The sequence below is a fragment of the Lytechinus variegatus genome, chromosome 5 (genome assembly GCF_018143015.1).
Source record: "Lytechinus variegatus isolate NC3 chromosome 5, Lvar_3.0, whole genome shotgun sequence".
NCBI classification, from domain to species: Eukaryota; Metazoa; Echinodermata; class Echinoidea; order Temnopleuroida; family Toxopneustidae; genus Lytechinus; species Lytechinus variegatus.
Genome location: NC_054744.1, coordinates 37,385,037 through 37,407,073, shown reverse-complemented (window position 1 = coordinate 37,407,073; position 22,037 = coordinate 37,385,037). Strand labels below are relative to the sequence as shown.

Sequence of the window (22,037 nt, the reverse complement as noted above, 5' to 3'; positions counted from 1 at the left end):
ATTACATTCTTAATACCAGTGAAGAACAAAAGCCTACAGCAATATCAACTCACATTAACACCACAAAAATGCTATCAGCAATTGATGGATGAATATACTGTATACTATCAATAATAAATACATGTATAAAGAGTGGTACGTCATGATCCAAATCTAAAAGGATACTTTAATAAATATCTAATATTTATCACAAATATATATACAGCTCTAGTGAAAAGAAACATGACTTGCTTGAATACACACACTTAGATTGCACTTATCAGTTTATATAATAGCATCATTATTTTGTACATACAAATCATCATAAACTACATTTGTCCTACAATCTATAACAATGTATACTTCCTTAACTACTCTCAGACATCTTTGGAATGTACATTTAAATGATTTTTTTTTCAATTGGCACATAGATAGTCATGCATTCATTTTCATTAAGTACTTTTTTTGGGGTGCAAATGTACATTTGAAACTTCATAGTACTTAAAATACACTTCATTTAGTACAGTGATTTTCTTATTTTACAATATGAAGTGCTGTCTTGCACTTTTCAATATTTCTCAACATACCATAATGCATAAGTGGCTTTTGAATTAATGGTGGATAATGAACATCATATTGTTACGTAGCATTGAAAATCTGTCTAATAAAGAATCCAGGGGCCAGTAGCACAAAGATTAGCAATTAATTGCTAACTTAAAAGAACATTTTTGATTGGCTCCTAGTCAATCTACTGTGCGAAATGCACATGCAACAACAATTTTCATAGGCCATTTCAACTGGCGATTAATCGCTAACCTTTGTGTTACAGGCCCCAGATGTAAATAAAGGGTCTGCAGAAACACAGAGATCCCAACCTCTTGACATTTTACATGTGAGTAGCCCTGAAAGGACTGTCGTCACTAAGTCATTAAATATCTAAAAAAACATATTTCAAAATATCTTCAAATAAATATATTATTTTTACAAAAGTGAAATTATTATTTACAGAGTAAACATCAAATATGCAGAATATTTTTTGTTAGTGTGAATGTACAACAATATACTATACATTTTGATGTTAAAATACTGGCAAGCTATGAGGCTATATTTTCTTTTGATAGTCATAAGCTGTTAACAACACATATTGAAATCTACATGTCTTCAAGTGACAACAGTCACTTTTGCAATGCGTGCGACTCATAGACTTGATTTGAGATAATTTTGGTGATTCTAAAATCCAACAACATAAACTAATTCTTCGGCGATAAATTTTATTTTTGATCACTTTGAAATATATTTTTCCATCATTGAACCTCACAAATCAAAACACATTGACATCTTTCTTTTACTTTTAGAAATTGTTTTTAACAAGACTTCAAACCAGGTCACCTTTATCAAGGTCAAACTTGGATCTGAGCACACGGACTGGTTTGCGTTCACTCTCCTCTAGGTTAGCATCTTCCTGCATCTCAAAACGATGGGATAGAAGGGAACGGAAACCAGCTTCACTCAGCCCCAGGTCGGCCTGCAGGAGTTTAGGCCAGTCGTATGGATACTCAGCGATGGTCTCATGACTGAAGGGAGAATCATCAATCCGTTTGAAAGAGAAGAGAGGGTTGAATGACATTGGTGTGGGTATGTCCGAAGGTGTCGTTGGGGTGGTATCTGGATTGAAGATTGGTATTGTAAGTGTCTCGTCGGTCTGTAGAAGTGGAGGAATGTCTAGATGATGCTGAAACCAAGCCTAAAACAACAACAGCAGCAGAAGTGTTATGAAACGAACATTCCCATTTGAATATAAAGACTGAAGTCAATGCAAAAAGAATGAGTTTTGGGGTGAAATGTCCAGGAATTCACTTAAAATTTATTTAAACAAGTCTGAAAATCATCTAAAATGACATCTTTCCTTCATGGATGAAAAAGTTTGAATTCAGGCCTTAGTCTGGAAAGTGACATATCTGAAAGTCATACATTGTCTAAATCATTTAGACATTATTACATTGTAACCATGTCATAGTACTATCATTAATCTTCCAAATTATTCTTTCATGTCATGCTATATTGAGTATATATCTTAAAAGAATGAATTTGACCTCTTCCCCAACAAGGTTACAAAATGATTCTGCTAAGAGTATTTTTTTTTAATGTGCATAAACTATGGGCTTACTTCAAAACTGAAAAGACAAATTCAGGTATGAAATGCAATACGATAAGATTTACATATGTAAAGAAAAAAAATACATTGATAAAAAGGGTCAGATGAAAAATATAATTTATGAAGCATGCATTTGGACAGAACGGTAAAATATTTTGGCTCAAATGATTATTACAGTAGTTTTCCCATGCAGGCAATGGTACGTTTCAACCCTCTACTCTATTTAGGCTTCTTCCTGAAATTATTGGTCTCTGTTTATTTAGTTCATATGTATGAGTGTATTTTTCTTTATGATGGAACTGGCAGTTCATGTAGTGAAGTAAAAATGAGAAGGGGAAAAGGTCAGATGAAAAGAAGGTTGATTATTTTATGGAATTGCCCAAGTGTAATGAATACATGAAAATGTCTTACCAGATTATTTCTGAATAGGATGCTGATTTTCTTAAGTCCAGCAGCACCTTATAAAAAAAGAAGGATAACAAGTTTGAGTAAACCCATAATAACTGGACTCATGTCTAGTCCATAAGGTGAAACAAAATAATTATTTCCATTTCACTTACTTTCCACAAATTAATCACAATACAAAGCAATATAACTCATCCTGAAATAGTATAAATGACTACAATATGTATAGACCAAAAACGAAAACAATCTTGAGTGTTCCTTTAAAAGTGGAGAGACCTAAAGCAAAAGCTTGTTGTGGATATGAACAAAAAGGAAGAATAGTAGGAAATATATCAAAGAAGAGGGAATCTTTGTAGAAAAAAGTTTGCATAAAACATGCCTGAAAGACAAATAAAAGGGAAGGAGAGAGTTATATAAGGAGATAAATCAGAACAGAAGAAGAAAGACAGGAGTGCAATGTTAAAACTGACTTTCGAGGCACATCATCAAAAATACATTTAAACTTACACTCTGTTAGTCTCTTATGGATTTTGGACAAACCTTCATAAATATGCATCGCAAATGCTTTCTGCTCTTATTAAAACCAACACCAGGGTGAACTTGTTTTGATTATACTATAAAAAGACATTTTTTTTATGTATGATTTAAAAAAATAGTTGTAATTTAATAGCTGTGGGCGCGTCGTGGTCTAGTGGTTCTGACTCTCGCCTTTCAAACAGAGGGTCGTGGGTTCGAATCCTAGCCATGGCGTGTTTTCCTTCAGCACGAAAGTCATCCACACTGTGCTGCACTCGACCCAGGTGAGGTAAATGGGTACCCGGCAGGATTAATTCCTTGAATGCACCAAGCACCTTTAGCAGCTGGAGCTACAGCCGGGGTAATATATAGTGCGCCACTGAATAGGCAACTACATAGATCGGCGCCTCATAAATGCTATATATTATTATTATCAATTCTTGAATACATACCATCTTTCATCCTGTTGACATTGTCAGCTTGCACTTTGTAGTAATCATCTACAAAACCTAGACTAGATTCATCCCAGTTGTAGTTGGTGAGATCACCAAGTGATCTGAAAAAAAAAAACCAATATCAAGATTATCAAACAATCACTCTGCTTGCCATGTGAGATCTCTTTATGGCCAAAGATTTCCTTATGACTGGGCCTTGGTGTTGAGACAAGAATAATTATCACATAATAAGGGTATATATCATTATTTCATAAACCAAATAATGTACATAAACCTGTATTGAAAATTGGAGTAATTACGTGATGAGTATAAATTTCTGAAACCATTGCTATTGCCTTGTTGAATCTATCTAATGAATTATTTGTATGTTATCACGTAGCATTTTATATACTAGTACTAATTGATATCCACATAACTTGTGGTAATATTTCAGGCTACTTTTGTAGCAGGGAATTCATTACTAACTAGGACAGTATAGCAAAATCATTGGCTGATTTGGAAATGCTGTTGCCAATTTGCGGAGTGCACTCCAACTAATGAATAAATGTATTAATCTGGGTTCCATTTTATAAAGTTTGTTATTAATAACAAATCTAAATGCTATTAATAGTAAAATGTCCCAATTTCTAAACATTTTACTTTTCTTGTATTTTTTTACAAGCTTAATGAAAACAACCCAGTGCTAAAGAGACTTACTCATTTCCAAGGTGATCTATGATGATATCAATCTGTTCTTGTAACCAATCAGAGTTTAGATTGATGAAGGTATGTAGAGGGTTAGGTAACTTCTCCTGTGTTCCTATAAGAGAATGATTCAAATCATCAGTAATCGTAACTACTTTCTATTTTAATTTTTTTTTGCACATCTAATTTGACAAAACATTAAAATTTAGCATACTCTTGCTGGGCTGTTAAAACCTTGTATCACAAAATTTACAGTATTTAAAAAAAATTGTGGGCAGCTAAAAAAGATATTTATTTACAGACAGCTTAACCCACTTAACACTCTATTTTAACCCTCTGTTTCAATGTTTTATGTATTTATCAATATCCCAGTTTGATGACAATGAGTAATAAAAATAGCTTACCATGGTTTGATGTAGCAGTCAAAGAAAGGAAGGTATAATCTCCAAGCTGAGAAAACTTCTTAATAATAGCCTCTGGTACAGAATCTCCCACAATCCTCCTGACTTCCTGCTCATCACTCAATGTAGCGTACACACAGCTTCCAATAATCTGAGATACATTTAATAACAATCATTATTATATTCATTATCATTATCAACAATGATAATGATGCTGATCATCATGTGGCACATTGTTCATAAAGGGAAACAAAAATCATATTACACATTCCGCACCCTAGGGAGTAATCCGGCTGGCACTGTGGCCTTCACAGTGTTTGGAATACTTCTACACTAATTTGATTTTACTAGATTTGGTTTATTCATATTCCGTATTCAAAAACGACATATTTACTAGCACAAGGGTATAAACAAACACGAACAGACAAATAATACAATAACAACAGATAGAATGGTGGCTCAAACAATAAGTTGACTGGAATCAAGACAGAGTAGATTGAAAAAAAAAGGATTGATCAATCAGAGTAATCATTCATGGAAATTACCAAACAACACATATCGCAATTATTTCTTTTTTCTTTCCCGGGCAACCTGGGCTTCTATCTTAAGCATCCTCTTTTCCATTTTCTCTTGGTATGATTTCATGTCAATTGCTTTCATTGTAATGCTAAATAAAATACAAATATCAATATTACTACTATTGAATTCTGTAATTCCTACAGACTTTAGAAAAAAAACTCTAGTGGCATCTTCCAGTTCCAGTATAAAAGTAGAAAAGTGGTTTAATGAGAGCATTACCTGTAGAGCCACACAGTTATGGCAGGATCTGATACTATTGCTCTGGAGTCTTTCTTGAAGTAAGAAGAAGAAAACCTTTAGAGTGGTTGGCAGAGCGATTAGATCCTCAGCAATGCATCTGAGTATTGCTTTCAGTGCTCCAAACATGGTATCTTTCTCTGTAAGAAACATACACAATGATATATATCTTGAGATAGATAAACAAGAACAGGTGGTGTAATACAGTTTTTTAATACCACTAATACTTGGTCTAAAGAGATCATGATTTAAACACATCTTGGCTACATGGTATGATACAATTTTTTTTCTTGATTTTAAAGGGATGGTCCAGGCTGACAATATTTACATCTAAATAAATTCACAAACCAATATGCTGAAAACTTCATCAAAATTGGAAAAATAAATAACTCATGCACATAATCAGTTGTCAATCCAATTGTTTTAGTTTTGGGTAGAAAATTGTTAAATAAACCAAATTTCACATAATAAAATAAAAAGATCAAGTGGGGATATGACATCATCAGCTCAGGTAATGAATATTCATGAAGATACATGTATGCCTAGAACTGTTTCACCGTAACAATGCATATCTTTAAAATTCAATAACTTCGTTATTTGTTATCCGATTTTGATCACTTTGAGCACTTTGTTCTATGAATTTTACTCTATTTATTGAGACATAAATATCTTCAGCCTGGACCATCTCTTTAAATACACTGCTATGCTGTATAAACGATGTATACCTACGCATTCATATACATGTAGTGTAAAACAGCATTCTCCCTTTCCCGCAATAGACATGCACAGTATAACCATTGTTAGAAAAAAACATTTTTCTTGAAACCTTTTTGTAAATAATTAACATTTGGCTGTTCTGCACTTTAGGAACTGAAATCAGACCATCATACCTTGTTTGTGAGAAGCTGTTCCTGTGGTCCTGTGTTTTGGACGACATCCACAAGGGAGCTCTCCAAGTGTCTCTAAGAATCCACTGGTCTCACTGTAAACTCTTGGTTTCATCAGCACTTCACCAGCCTCTAATACTCCTCTACACAAGCAAATAATAACAAAAAACATTAACAAGAAAATATATTTATCTTTAATCATTATTGAATAGTGAGATATTAAGAATGAATTTCAGACATTTAGTTGTATATGTTCATTTAATTGCAGTACAGTCAAAAATACTTTTTTAAACCAAAAGCCTGTTCAAATAAATTAATCAATATGTATTCAAGAAGAGCCTGAAAACACACCTTCTTTTTAGTACAAATTATGTAAATGTATAATTTGTTGTTAGGAAATGTAAAGCTCCTACATGTGTTGTTTTTTCCAATCCCATTCTTGATGTAATTATCATCTACTGAAAAAGGTTCTTTTCTTAATTAAATGTAATGTAAACAAACATCCAACCTCTGTCTTCTTCTTACCTGTGGATGAATGGTCTGAGAACAGTAAACAGACAGAGCAACCAATCAGGTACAGATGTTGTCTTGCCTGGAAGGCTATCATATCGGAACATCGGCCAATTGTCTTGTCTGAAATGAACAAAGCAAAAAAAGATTTCAATGATTCCATTAATATAAGAGATAAAAAATCCAGAACTGAATTGAAAAAGTTTGCACAAGTTTGGAATTTGTAAGAATTTAAAAATTCCCATTTTCATTTCATATTACCCATTGGTCAGCAGGTGTACTATGGTAACTATTAAATTTCATATAATTTCAGAGCAACATGTATGAATCAAAATAGCATTCTTTATCTCAAAGCAGTGGTTCTGGTGAATTAGTAGAAAATCAGCGTAAAAATTCAACAATTGAGTTAGAGATATAAATACCTCACATAGAATTTTACTTATGAATTTGTGAATATGGCCGAGTAATTGAACATATTTCAAGCCACCTTTCAAGATTTTTTACGGTGCCGTGATTGGCACACATAACTCCTAACCAATGCATATAAAATTGGAGTAGTTTGCAGTGTGGGGGAAACCCCAATTAGGAAACACTAAACATGAATCCTGAAAGAAGAATAATCTACCGTGTATATTAGGCCTGGGTTGGAACGGACAGAATACCTGAATCCGTCCAATGTGTGCGAATTCCAGTTTTGTTACGAGACGGATATAGAGGGTGACTGACTCTAAATGCGTCTCATAGCTTAGCTACTAACAGAGAATATGATGGCCACATAAACATCGGCAAGTTTTTTTCCCCTGTCTTCTCATATTTTTTTTTTATGAGTGTTCGTTTTAAAAAAGATGGCCACATAAACATCTGCAAGTTTTTCCTGTTTTCTTATTATTTTTCTTCTTTTTAATGAATGATTGTTTAAAAATAAAATCAATAATGTATAATCTGTGACTTCTTTTTATTTCCCTGTTAGTGAATTCATTTATTGGGATACTGGATTCCTGCCAGCGCAACACCAGCAGATTCCGGAACAAAAATATTCTGACATGACTCGGGCCTATAGTATATCTAGTGGAGCAGGTTGTGAAATGCTTTGTAACCAGAAGAAAAGGAGCAAATACTCCATGGATTAAACTGGATTGGATGCAAAAAAAGGGTGATTTACTTTTCAATGACAGCCATAAGAACTGAGCCAAGAGTTGTAGGGTGATCAGAACAGAGAACTAAGACATCAATGAGAGGCTGTAGGATAGAGGAGAGCTCATATCTCACTGAAGCACCAGTGTTTGACATCATTAGTGTGGCTAGTAGAGCATCTCGAGAGAGCAGAGTCTGAGATGTACCAGAAAAAAGGTATTTTATTAATGCTTTCATAATAATTAATGCTTTCATAATAATTGGTAATTCACAATAAACAGGGAAAACCATCTGGTAAAAATCTATTTTAATGAAAAGAAAGAGATAGAAATCAGAAGGAAAATAATCCAGTGAAATATGTCACAAAATGAAAAATTTATGAAAGCATTAAATGTCACATGAATTTCTGTAATAATCCTCAAATTGGCAATGTTGTTAGAAATAGGTATGCTTTTTTTAGACAACCCTCTGTATGTCTCCTCCTGAAAATTTTCAGGTTTTCTTCATTTTCTGTCAAGATCTGACCTACAAAATTGTGTAGTGTAAAATACATTTTTCATTATACATAGATCTAGAATGGGTATTTTTCAAGAGAAAAACTCAATGTAATACTTATTGCTCGTTAACTCAAGTTTAGACTATTAGCATACCTGCAGAGTAAGAACATCATTAAGAGCTGGTTGGTTAGCGAGGAGTTTCAGCAAGATGAATGATGCAATCTTGTCGGGTAGGAAATTCCATCTTGAATATGAGTAAGATCAGAAAATTTTCAAAAATCTGAAAAGTGCCATCATCTCTATTTTTCCATAACATATTGCCTTTTCTTTTTTTACGAACACTTTGTCAATCTTCTAACTACTCACCATGATGTTATCTTGCTAATCCATTATAAGAACCTCATCCTTATATTGATTCTAATCATGATTATTATGGTCACCCAATGAAAACTAAATTTCATTAACCTTTGTTCTGTGCATCCTCTTTTCTCACTCTATCTCTATAAAAGTTCAAGAAATTAATGAAGAGACATGATACATGTAGCTCAATAATATATTAATTCACGGTTAAAACCAAATCAATTTGCTTTGTGTATCTATCCATTAGTAAAGCGCTATCCTAACAACATCATTTGGACATGAATATAACACATCAATCCCCTGGTTCCTTTCTCTAAGCATAGCAACATTAATCTAAACTCAAGTGAATTAAATCACAAAACACACACACAATTCAAGTATTACCCTTGTTCTAGCTGCTCAAACAGGGCGGGTCTAATCCATGCAAGCCACACCCTCTGATCACAGTCCATAGACCCCGCCCCTTCCTTGTCCACCGTACTGCGATGTGTAACACTCTTTTTCTGATAACCCTTCTTGTAGATCTTATAGAGATCTGAGAGGGGCGAGGTCACCACCGCCAGGGCCCCCAATAGGCAGGAGGCTGAATTGTGGATGTTGAGAAGGGATGAGTTAAGGGGGTAGTGAGGGGTGGAGGAGAGTAGGGATTGGGGCGAGACCAGCTGTTGAGGGGTACTACAGGCAGACCATAGATGTGTGAGGGTTGTCAATAGAACCGATGTGATATCAGCCCTGCACATCAAAAATAAAGAAAAAGAATATGGTAAATTCATTTTGATATAGAATTATTCTTCCATCCAATAGGACTCAATAACATTGAGGGATAGCATATTAGTACACAATGCAAAGTGCTAGTTTTGGAATGCATCCATGGAGGTGTTTTGCAAAAATATTTCTAAAGTTATACATAGCTTATAAACAAATTTATTTACTAGAAAATGGATGCCAAACATGTTTGTATGAACTATTTGTTACTGCATTAGCAAAGGTCAAAGAACAACTGACTTTTTTGCAGATCAAGTTGTATTTGCAGCAACTTAAATAAAATTTTCAGAAATAGGGTGACCCCTTGGTGTAATGGTAAGGACAAACTATGGGCTTAAACTTTAATACTTTGTACATATATTTCAGTTGTTAGTAAAATCATAATAACTTTACAAACAGCTTAATGGAACCTGCCTGGGCCTCAATGCATAAAACTTGAAATCAATTGTAACATTGCCATCAAGGGCAATAATTAACTAAATCAAAGTTTCTGTGGTAGCTACAATTACAATCATTTTTATAATTTTTACAATTTCATATAACGGGACAAACAACTGTGGACCCTATGAATCAAAACATACACATATAGCTGCTTCACATCATAATCTTTGTTATCACTCTTGTAAATGGGGATAACATTTATAGAGGAAGAACTGGATAGTAGTAGCAAAATGCTTCTTTTGTTTTTATAGAGTTGACCCAAACATGGGAACTCACCTAAATTGGCGAGTTCTCTTGTAAGAAGGCTTTCCTTTGTTGTATCGATATGAGAGTAGGGTGATAGATTCACTGAGGACAGAGGCAAAGATCTGTTGTGATTGAGATGGAGGGCATACTGTGAACAGCTCATGTTGAAGACGCTGAAGGTAAAGATGCCACATCTGAACGGAATAGGAACATCGTTCATCCTACAAAAAAAGGAGAAACCTTACTTCCAGATTAATGCTCAAATCCAGTGTTGTAATAACAAAGAAATAATTGATGATCAGGGCCACGTAACAAAAGGCTTAGGTATTGATTGTGGGGCCGACTTTGATTTCATTTTTTTTTTTAAACAAGTTCACACCTATATGTAGTTACCAAAAGGCAATAATGTATATTTGAAAGCAGGATGAAATGTAGATTAAATGCCTTGCTCATGGGCATAGGTGCCGCGGCCTGGGATCGAAAACCGGACTTTCCATGTATAGCCAGTCACCTTGGACCACTCGGCCATGGCACCTCCTCTATTTCACTGATCATCGTGTATGATCATGCATAAAAACCAACTCCATGCATAAAAACCAACTCCATGATCAGTCACTAAGCTTTAGGTTATGGGCCATATGGAGGCTAATCAGTGATGATATTGATCATTCATAAGAGCTCACCTAAAAAATGCATGATTATTCTTCATTGGTTTCTTTTAGCGATTTCACAAAAATGCATAACCAAGCATAACCATCAAGTTACATTGGATAAATTTGGATGCATCCGCTGTATTCTCTCACCTCAAAGAAAGGCCTTTGGTCAGCCCAGTTGTGACTCTCGGCATCTTGTAAGATGACCGTCGAGACCACCATGACATGACTTGATATTATCTGCTGCTGCACTACTGTCTCTAGCTGACTCAGCTGCTTCTCAACACCACCAAAGAAACGTCTGAAATCAAAAACAAATAATTCCACTGTAGAAATGGGAAGACCAACACAGTGGCTGTTAAGTCACATGGGTCTACATGTTCTACTATTAAACAGAAGGTCTAATTTTCCAATGATATAAACACCATCGTCAGACCTGCCATCCTCTAAGAATAAAAAATTGTATTCTGTGATAAAAAAAGTGTATTTCATAATAAAATGGGTGGCGCACTCGCTCATAGCGGCACTCAAGCTGCATGCAAGCTAAAATGTGCACTGCTCTTGCATATGAAAAAAAAACATGTGTATACATGTATCTCACTTTGGTTTTAACAAATGATTGAGAAAAAAAACAAGATACCTGAAATTACAATGATCTAATAACCATATTTGTGTAAGTTTTATGAAATAGAGACATATAGAGATGATTTTTCTCAATAAGTTACAATTTTGTAAAAAAATAAGAATAAAAAAAAAACTGTTTACAAAAACGTATTTTTTAAAGAAAAAAGGTACTGCCGTATTTTGGTTGCAAAAACGTACTGGTTGGCAGGTCTGCATGGTGGTTATGCCTGCTGTATGTATCAGTTTGTTGCAATTTTCACTTGGTCCAACCTCCATTTAGTGTTATAGTAACTGGGCTAACTGTCATTTAGTCTCATGCACAGATGGTATCATTTTAACTTCATCTACTTACTTCTTGCACTTTGTCAAACAAAAATTTGGTTAATGAACATCTTATAACATAAACTAATAAGTGGTATTCAATCTCAGTGGATAATAGATGAAATGGGTACAGTCTAACTAGAAACTACACAAAATGGTACGTGGGCTATATACTTCAATCAACCCCTATCTTGCAACCTCTCTCAAATCTAAACCATACTAAAAGTTTTCATAGAACCAATGTTGTGAAGTGGTTTTACTGCTATACTCAAACAGAGGCTCATGGTTAGAGTCATAATTATGGCATTTATGCCATTCAGCAATACATTCATCCGCACTCAACCCACTGAGTTGAATGGATACCCAACAGGATAGTGAATCAAGTGCAATGAGCGCTTGAATTAGCTCAAGTCAGAATAAAGATAATAATAGCATGCAAGGAAGCAAACTATTTCTATATGAATGGAATTATATAAATGTATATTATAATGATTATTTTCTGACGGTACAACAAACAAGAGATACAACATACTTGGCCTCCTCCTCCCCAAGGAGACGTTTGTAAGAAGTGAGCTCCTGCTGGAGCCATACCGATGAAGACAGGAGCACACAGAGATCCCTGGTGTGACCTTGTATGGATCCACTTTCGCTGGAGCTCTGGTTGAAGATCTCAAGTAACTGTTTGAAAAAAAAATGTGATATAGATTCAGAATTCTGACATCCTGACTTGTATATGAACAGACTACTTGATCATAATGTTCAATTCCAATCTTCTTTTCACAACAACTGATCTCCCCCCCCCCCCCCCCCACCTCTCTCTCTTTCACACACACTCTCTTCAGAGCTGCCAACCTGAACAAGAAAATTTCAGTAATTTAAAAGCTGAAAATCATTATTTTGGTGAGGAAATCAGTATTTTCAAAGAAATACCATAGGACAATACATAAAACTGAAACTTGAGAAATCAGTATTTTGCATAACACCATCAGTATTCTTATTTTTCAGTACAAAATACGGAAAATCTGTACTACTTGGCTCTGTCTCTATCCCTCAATCTCTCTCTATGTAAGCCACTCTTCTTCTCATCGGTCCCTCTCCTCATTTGCCTTCCCTTCCCTCTTTTTGTCAATTCATTACCTGCATGACACCTTTCTCTCCATATAGATACACATCTCCCTCTACTTGTCAAACCTTTAACCATTCAATTATTTAAGAATGCCCTCATTGATCGTTTCCTAATTATCCTATCCTCCTATACTCACTAACCTCTCATGTCTAATTACTAAATTGTTTCCAATATGTTCTGTCTGAACGCTCCAGAGGCTTCAGTGAACAAAAAAAATGTGACGGATGAACAGTCTACTAATCATCCATAGCCAATCATCAATGCCTATTAAGACCTGACCTTGGTTCATCAAAACCTCCATACCATAGTGTTGGCTAGATACTCATTGGAACATAGCATTGATTCATAGCAATGTATAGTACATTTAAAACCACATTTGGCTCAGTTCCTACCAGGACATGTAGTGTGACCTGAAACTAGATCTCCTACTTTCTTTATCAATAGTAACTGAAATGATTTCTCATAATACTGTCTTCATTAAAATGCAGCGATACATGACCTTTACAGCAGCATATTTTGTTTAAGGCTAATCAGTTATCAACATGTATGCTATTCTGGAAATACTCCATTAACCTATTAACAAACAAGGACAATTATTGATAGATTATGGGGCATGATACATGTAGAAGGCTATTAAAAATAACTGATATATCCATTATCAATGAGAATAATGTCCTACGTTAAAGAACTTTGATTGTTTGGATCAATTGAGGTACAACCCATCATTAAGCTTATTGGCATAAATATAGAAAGATAAAATAAGCATTTTCTGATGAGAAAAGCACAATTTACTGCCATACTGATCCATCATTTTAGCATAACAAAACCAATTGAAAACTTGAAAAGACACCTACATGAACTCATTTATTTTCTGTGTTTGATATTGCGCATGAAAATTCATATTGTTATGATATTAAAACCTTCAAACATTCAATGAATAAAAAACTCAAGTGTAAAAAAACGACTTTGTCAAATATTTCACGCATTTAAGGAGTAAATGCAGGAGCAAAAAAAAAATAGTTATACATGTAAGTAATATCAACTAAAGAATTAAAAAAAAGAAAATTGTGTGGAAGAACCCTTGGCTGAATCACTTATGCCTATAACTACTAGTTGGAGAAGTAACAAAGCTACAAATATACATGTAATTTGATTATTTTACATTGATTTGATGACGTTTATGTGTGTGTACTACATCGGTGTAGTTTTATCTTACTCTGTTTACTTAAATCAATATATAAACTACCTAGACATGACATAGTTCTGTTATAAAAAAATTGCAATTTGTTTACAAGCAAAAATTTATTGCAAGTAATTTAGCCAAAAAAATGGACAATGGTTAACATATGAATAAGATAATTACACAAATCTAGCAAGCTTTCAATTGACATCAATGCCACGTAAACCATAAATTCAACCAGGAAGGCAGGAATCAAAAAAAGGTTAAAATGCTTTTGAAGTACTGATTACAATAATACTTAATGAAGTGTAACAACCACTTGATATTGAATGAAAAGGGGCTACCATTTTCAATGGAGTATGCATGGTTAGTTCTCAATGAAGCACATAAACAATTTCTGTATGACAAAATAATCCATCCAAAGATAAAAAAAAAGTTTATGGTGTTAAATAAACAGTCCATGGGAGGCTCATTCAGATATGTCACAACAAATTCAATAGGAAATCAGGCATAAAACAACAACATTGCAGCAGTATTAAAGAGACCTTGTTTGGGTAGCAATGTAATGAAAGACTGCCAACCAGTGACTACCAGTGAAATTCTTTCAAAAAGTTAGTGCAAAGTCATTTTGTTGAGTGCCATGGAGAAACTTTTGACAGCATTCAAAATGACTATCTCTTTTTTTTCCCCTTGGGATGTATCAAAACTGACAAACTTTCTGCTAGCCAATCAGATGCAATAATTTCAGCACCTTTTACAAGGAAAACTGATAAATTTCTTCATGAAACACTCACGAGGACACTAACCTTTGTAAGATGCTGGTAGACTTCCATGATTGATGAACTCATCATTTCTAATACACCAGCTCTAACTGGCTGAAGCACTTTATCTACTCCTAACATCACCAAAGACAACACAGAGCTGATGAAGTCTGTTGCTAAAGATGCACTCTAAAAGCAAAAAGAAATCAGATTATAGATTTACAAACTAAAACCTGTCTATAAAGAGAGCATAAGTGGGAAAGTGGTCTTTATGGAAAGGTTCCTTTCAATATATCAATATTCATGAATAAAAATCCATATTTACAGGAAAAATATAATTGCCGCCATGAGAGACAGGTAGATTATAGTCAGGTGGTCATTATAGAGCAGGAGAGTGTTTTAAATGACTATACTTTGAACTGGAACAGAAAATATCAAAATATTATTAGAAAGAATTTCATTTTTCTTTAGCAATGTATGATTTCATATAATTTGATTTTGAATGAGGAAAATCATGTCCATCTACTTTGTAAAAAACAAAATAATGTTTTTAATGGTATCATTTTCAAGTACTGACTTTCACAAATAAAAAAAAACCCATTGCCAATAGATGCTACATGTACAACTTCAAATATTTATATTGGTTTCTATTATTTTTATATATTACCAGTACTATAGCTCATATGCATAAAATATCTTTATGTGAAGAAATAACCTTTCTTCAAATATAAAAGAGAATTGAAACCAATGAGGCAGGAGCAACACAAACAAATAGTTGTCCTTTTTTTTCTCAATTGAATAATATGGATACTATAGTGTTGCAAGACTCATACCCTATCTTTGTTATGCTCTTATTGTTTCATTTATGTTTCATTTTTTAGGAGGTGGTGGTCAGCCCCTGCCCCCATCCCCCATAATACTAAACCAATGACATATAAAGTGTGAGAAATAATATGAACATGGATAGAATAACCTTGAGTGAACAATTGCTAATTATGTTTCTTTATTTTCTTACCTTACATATCATATATGGTTGAGATAAAAGACCTTTGGAAACATCTGAAAAAAAATATATGAACAGTACTTTTATAGGTGTTTGCCTTTTCAAATCGGGAGAGCAGTTCATCAACATCTTTATCTGACAAGATGGCGGACTTTCCATGATATTAGATTGGCTTAGAATCACTGTTAGTATGTAAACTGTCAGATTACATGTAAATAGCCCGACAAGCTCTTACAATGTACATGAAATGCTCCCCAGTATCTTCTTGTGGTAATAACAAATGTTCAGGAGTATTACATGTATTTGATTTCATTTCAAGTAAACATTTATTTTCTTCCAATTTACATTCTTTTTCGTATACACCTGAAGTCATATAATTCAATTATAGTACCAAATTATACTACAAACAGTAAAGAGTACGAATATAGTACTTCAAATTATGTGTAGAGAAATTTTGAAATACTGAAATATTGAAAATTAAAATACTGAGATATGTGATTAAATACAGATTTTTTTTTAACTTGAACAAATAAACTGAAAGGGAGAAACGAAGCTGCAAAAACACTGAGGCTAATATAATTAAAGTATTTATATGGTGAGTGGTGTATACTGAAATGACGTTGGATCATCTAATTCTGTTATACTATCTTTGAAGTGACCTACAATCAAATTAACCTTCCTATTGTGACCTAGTCCTTTCATGCATGGTTTCTCAAATGAAAACTGCTTTTGTTTTCATTATTTACAAAGTCGTCAACAAAACCAAATGAAGCATCACAATGTTTTGTTAGAACATAAAATATGGGCCATACTTTTTTTATATAATACACTGACATATATAAGCAATGGATTCAAGGCAATAGTAATTCATAAACAAGTAGACTGCCCCCGGCAGTCTCGCCTGCATTACCCAATTCAAAAAGCGGCAGTGTTGATTTGTGATTATAAAGTACAAATCATTTTGCTATTTTTATATATCAGCTGAATATTCAACCAAATGGATTCTTGTATCATGCAGTCATGATTCATGCCTCTGTCATCGCCAGACCAAGAATAAAAGACATATCTAACTCCTTAACTTTGCAAATAATGACCCCTTGACTTTGACCTGTAATCCCAAAATCTACTTCTCATCCGAACTAACACATGCATACAGAGTCAATCAGATGACACTATAATGAATGTCCTGAAAAACACACTGTTCAGTCACATAAAGTGAATGACTATTGCTATTAATTTATTATATGAAATTAATGTTATGATTGGATTTAGGCTCTAATTTTGTTTAAGGTGAACAGGTGAATTAAGACGGTGAAATTCTAACTGACTTGATGAATACCATTTTTTTCAAACCTTATTTCATGTACATATAGAGATGAATATAACATGTGCTTGACCACGAAGCAAGCTATAAATACCTACGCCTTGCTGTTGGGTACTTAGGTATTTCTTCCCAAATGTGCCAATATTTTGGGGTATTGTTAAATCTGCGGCTGCTCAGCAATTGGCAAAATTCACGAAAACAAAACCCTTGCAAAATTAAAACGTATACAGCATATATCAAACACTTACCACATTCTACAGCCTGAACTTTCTTCTCCTTCTTCATTTTATCCTCTTCTTCTGAACAGCTAGCCTTCATCATATCTTCAGATATCTTAGTGATGCTTCTTATCACAAGGCTAGTCATATTCTCCACTACACTTGACCAGTTCCATTTACTTCGCTGTATTTATACGAGAAAGGGGAAACAATGAAAATCATCAGCGGAATTCGAAACAATTTCTACTCTTATTTGCCGAAATAAATAGTCCAGACGAACAAGAATGCCAGTCCACACTACTATAGAATTCTTACTTTCATCTTCGTCATTAAATATCTTCAAAATATAAACACACCAAAGGAATTTACTGAAAGTCACTTCACTATCGTCCCATTCCAATGTAAATTCAACTATCAGGAGACGTTCATTGCTATACAAGAAGAAAAGAATAATTCCTAAATAAGTCTGACTCCATTGTAGTTTTCCGAAGGTACAATAAATATTTTTAAAAATAGATTGTTTTTCACCTGATGTGAGGGACTTTCTAAGACAGGGCTGGACCTTCTTCCTCCATAATCAGAGCCAACCATCCCAGGCATGACACCAAACGGTGGCGGGATAGCCTCTGGTAGAACCCCTCGGCCAGTGTGCTCTGATGGCATCCTGGGATCTCGCAATGGTCCTCCATCACGATTGTGCTTCAATACACCTTTAGGAAAATAATGAAATTAACAAGGCATAACATCAATGTAGTGCCATACCAGTATTTTGGTGGTGGTTATTTTTTTTATTACCTCATTGATAAGAAAGCATGAATACTTGTAACAAGCAACCAGAGGACAGACAACTGAAAGTCCTCTCCAAGGAAAATGGTAATTAGGATCAATGTTTCCAAGGCTTCTAATAACCTTTGTGGTATCATTTCTCATCGTGGGATTAAATCCTACTGACTTTAACATTTATCACGAATCATAAATATCAATATTATTCAGGATTATTTATTTACAAAGTTGAGTTAATTGCCTGATGAAAATGAAAGATAATCATAAAATACATTTTGTGAAATATGATATTTAAATAGGGAAAGTTTACAATTACCAGTAAGGTTATTTAACTTTTGTAAGATCCATAATTAAGGCTAACATTAGTGATGCAAGTCATGTTCGGGATTGGTTTGGTTTGGCAATTTTTTTCTGGACTTTAGTTCGGTTGGGGTTAGACAATGTATGCCAAATTAAATAATAAACATATAAAATAAAGGATCGCCAACCCACAACCAGTTTCTTGTAACAAAGGTCATTTCTGCTTTCATTTTCAAAATCAATTAAAAATACCAAAGAAAAAGCATTGAAAACAAGAGAATCAGGATAGAAACAGAATTTCAAAGGACAGAATTTTTTCAGGATTATTTCATGTAGATATGTTTATGATTGATTACAATGTCATTGCAAACGCAGCTTCTCCGATCGGAAAGTCGAAACAGTAGACAAACAACCTCCACTCAACTATTATTATACTGGTAAAATCCATATTCCAAAGAATATGAAATGTTTTAGAAAGTCCAATATTTTCTGAAAACTGGTTTAATCTGGTCAATTAATTACTCTAAAATGATCTTAAATATCAGTAGATTCTTTGTTCTGAAAGATCGACGCTACTTGACTTCAAACACATTTTCAAAACGAAAAGAAGTACATGGGACTGTACTAGGGTGAAATCACTTGATCTTCAGAACCAAGATAGGGCTGATAATTTATCATTTCATTTTCAGTAATTGACCAGATTAAATCACTCTTTAGAAAATAATGACCATGGAAAAAATCACTATCGTCCAAGAGGCAATACTGACAAATTTGCCTTTGCCCAAAGATTTGTCCCTGAATGTAATAAACTCCCTCTTCAAAAAGTAAATGCAGTTTTGCTTGACAGCTTCCAAAAGCTCCTGCCAAATCACCTTGAAAATATCCCTCACTCCTCGTCATAACATGCGTCCAAGTTTAATCTCATCTTCAAGATAGGCTGCAGAGCCCTTTGAAGATTATAGCAGATGATGATGATGATGAAAAACATTTCAAATTCGGAATATGAATTTAACCAATATAATAGCAGCTGAGAGCTGGTTGTTCGGACTTCCTGTTTCAGCTTTCTATATCAACTATTTCCGGAACGCGATCAGGAAACATGCGTTGATTTGCTTAGAATTTTTTTTTAACTTTCCTGTTCTTTAACATTTTATTTCTACCCTCATTCCCTCATCTCTTCTTTACTTATTTTGGTTAATTAATATCAATATGGGCATTTCAGAAGGTGAAATATATACTTAACCATTACTTTGTCAGTAACAAGGAATCAAATAATGTCTTCTTTTTCTTTTGTTAAATACAAACGATTATGACCAATTACTATCATGATCGATTACGGCAATACGTAATTTAACCACACTTTTATACCGAGTTTAGCTTCAAATCTCCTCTCATTTTATGAAGAAAAAAATATATTCATGTCTATAAAAACTTCTGAAATTGATAACAATTCAATCAAAGACGAGAGAGAAGATTTCATAGTGGAGTCTAAAAATATTTGGTGTGGAATTCTTATTTTGCACGATCGCTAACCAATAAAAATATTTTTTATTTCATACTTCAATATATGGAGTCCCTTCCAGCTAGTGTTATGCATTATCATTCGGTAAAATTAATGTGACTAAATTTTGTTATACCGAACCACGGAACCAGGCCTTTGTTTTTGGTTTGGTCCGGTTCAAACCAGTTCGGAAGTGCCAAGTTCAGCAAACTTTCGTTCGGTTCAGCTTTTCGGCTACAGCACTAGCTGATATTTTACCATAACAGGCTTTGAATGTTGAGAAATGGAATATAAGAAGGTCACTGACCTCTGAGGTTTCCCTTGCTATGGATCTGTGGTTTAAAGAGAGGTGCTCCTTCCCATGTTGCATGCTGGGATAGCTGACATAGTCGTTGATTTAGGTCATGTAGAAGGGCTACAATCATTATGTAATGCTTGATGTCATCAAGGCTCATCAGCACAGAATCTATTTGAAAAATGGGTGAATAAGAGACACTTGAAATGCTATCTATGAAATACAATACAGCAAGTAAAAAAAAACAGAAATCAATTATTTCTGCCTGTGCAGAAAAATGGTTACAAATATCTTATTTTGAATAAATCATTTCTTTTTATTATAACCTAGTGTTGCATTGAATTCAGCATCAACATGCATCAATTATTGTCAAATCTCTCTAAAATCTCCCATAAGAAATAAAATGCATAGCTAGTTTATAGCGAAAAGGGAATTTACTGCTATTAATTACAAATACTGTTTGAAGATAAAGTAAGAAAAGTAAAAAGAAATGGTTCTACCATCAACAACGGATTTCTTCTTGGTTTGCTCTTTCCCATGTTCATGGCCTCCATTCAGCCAATCCCTGGCCCCAATGCTCTTTGTTGCACTGCCATTGGACGATGATGTTCCTTTGACTCCTCCCCTCCTGATGCCTTCACAGGCTTCCTCCATCATAGATGCCACCTCTTCCTGAAGCTGTGATAGATAGATCTCCTGGACAGCCTGAAGGAAGTTCACCTCACCTTCAAAGACATCCGCAAGGTACAGGGCACACTCATCCTCCAACATGACATGGAAGTGAGGGGTCAGTGTCTGGAGTTTGTCCGCGATGGATGCTAGTGTTGCAGGCTGTCTTGGCTCGGCAACATCTACGTTTGAAGTGCTCAGATTCTCTCTCAAGAATGTTGCCACCTACAGAGACCGGATGAGAACATGGAAAAAATAAGGATAGACGAGTTGACTGAAAAAAAATACCAAAAACAGAGCAGAATTGCTTCACACATACAGAAGAGAAATCCTCGATTAGTAATAAAGAGACAGCAATAAAACCACTTCTAGGTATCACAAATCACTGAATTACAAAAGTAGTTGCTGTGTAAACCTCTCTGCAATTACATTTTATTCATTTTTATTCAAACCACCTATATATAGCTGGTACAAAAAAAATGTTAAAACGGCTGTTTTCGACTCGCCGTACGGCCGCCTTAGAACAAATGCGACCAAGGTATAACAGATGATTCAAAATCAAATACAATGGAATCCTATAAAACTCTGATTCAGAGTCTGCCATAGACTGTAGCATCTACTAATGATGCAGAATGCAGCATAGGACTACGACCACATTACCTTATCTGATGCCAAGACATGGTAGCTACTCCAGACCTCCTTGATAGGGTACAGAATACACAGACTCTGTAGAGATTCAATACGTTGGACCTGCTTGGCCTTTGAGAGTGGTCCAATCCATTCTCCTGGTTCAGATACCTTGATCGCATGCAGTCTGTCTAGAAAATAGCGCTTTAGGCGAGATCGGATCTCCTCCCACAGCGAGTCATTCTCCTAATCAAGAAAATGAGATGTGTACATTTTTCTTGACGAGAATTTTCAGTCACAATCACTTACATAGCACTGTATATCTACTTGCCTACCTTAGATCAAGCTGATGATTCTAGCATTTAGTGCATTCAAGATACTGATTCTGCCAGGTACCCGTT

The 22,037-nt window shown here is 34.5% G+C and overlaps 1 protein-coding gene across 1 annotated transcript in view; it reads right to left on the bottom strand.

Annotated features, from left to right (window-relative positions):
• Positions 1-1,269: 1,269 nt before the first annotated feature.
• Positions 1,270-22,037, bottom strand: part of LOC121416066 (uncharacterized protein KIAA0825 homolog) — a 31,111-nt gene continuing 10,343 nt past the window's right edge. Inside the window, exons 5-25 of the mRNA XM_041609511.1 lie at positions 21,670-21,882; positions 20,841-21,234; positions 20,353-20,511; positions 17,990-18,171; positions 17,492-17,645; positions 15,932-15,975; positions 14,962-15,105; positions 12,382-12,527; positions 11,055-11,205; positions 10,282-10,472; positions 9,184-9,531; positions 8,593-8,683; positions 7,971-8,137; positions 6,824-6,931; positions 6,302-6,441; positions 5,394-5,551; positions 4,599-4,746; positions 4,207-4,309; positions 3,508-3,611; positions 2,546-2,592; positions 1,270-1,723 (exon numbers count right to left, since the gene is read on the bottom strand). Of these exons, the coding sequence (XP_041465445.1) occupies positions 1,355-1,723; positions 2,546-2,592; positions 3,508-3,611; positions 4,207-4,309; positions 4,599-4,746; positions 5,394-5,551; positions 6,302-6,441; positions 6,824-6,931; positions 7,971-8,137; positions 8,593-8,683; positions 9,184-9,531; positions 10,282-10,472; positions 11,055-11,205; positions 12,382-12,527; positions 14,962-15,105; positions 15,932-15,975; positions 17,492-17,645; positions 17,990-18,171; positions 20,353-20,511; positions 20,841-21,234; positions 21,670-21,882 (3,561 nt within the window). The 3' untranslated portion in view covers positions 1,270-1,354. The remainder of the gene's footprint in view (positions 1,724-2,545; positions 2,593-3,507; positions 3,612-4,206; positions 4,310-4,598; positions 4,747-5,393; positions 5,552-6,301; positions 6,442-6,823; positions 6,932-7,970; positions 8,138-8,592; positions 8,684-9,183; positions 9,532-10,281; positions 10,473-11,054; positions 11,206-12,381; positions 12,528-14,961; positions 15,106-15,931; positions 15,976-17,491; positions 17,646-17,989; positions 18,172-20,352; positions 20,512-20,840; positions 21,235-21,669; positions 21,883-22,037) is intronic.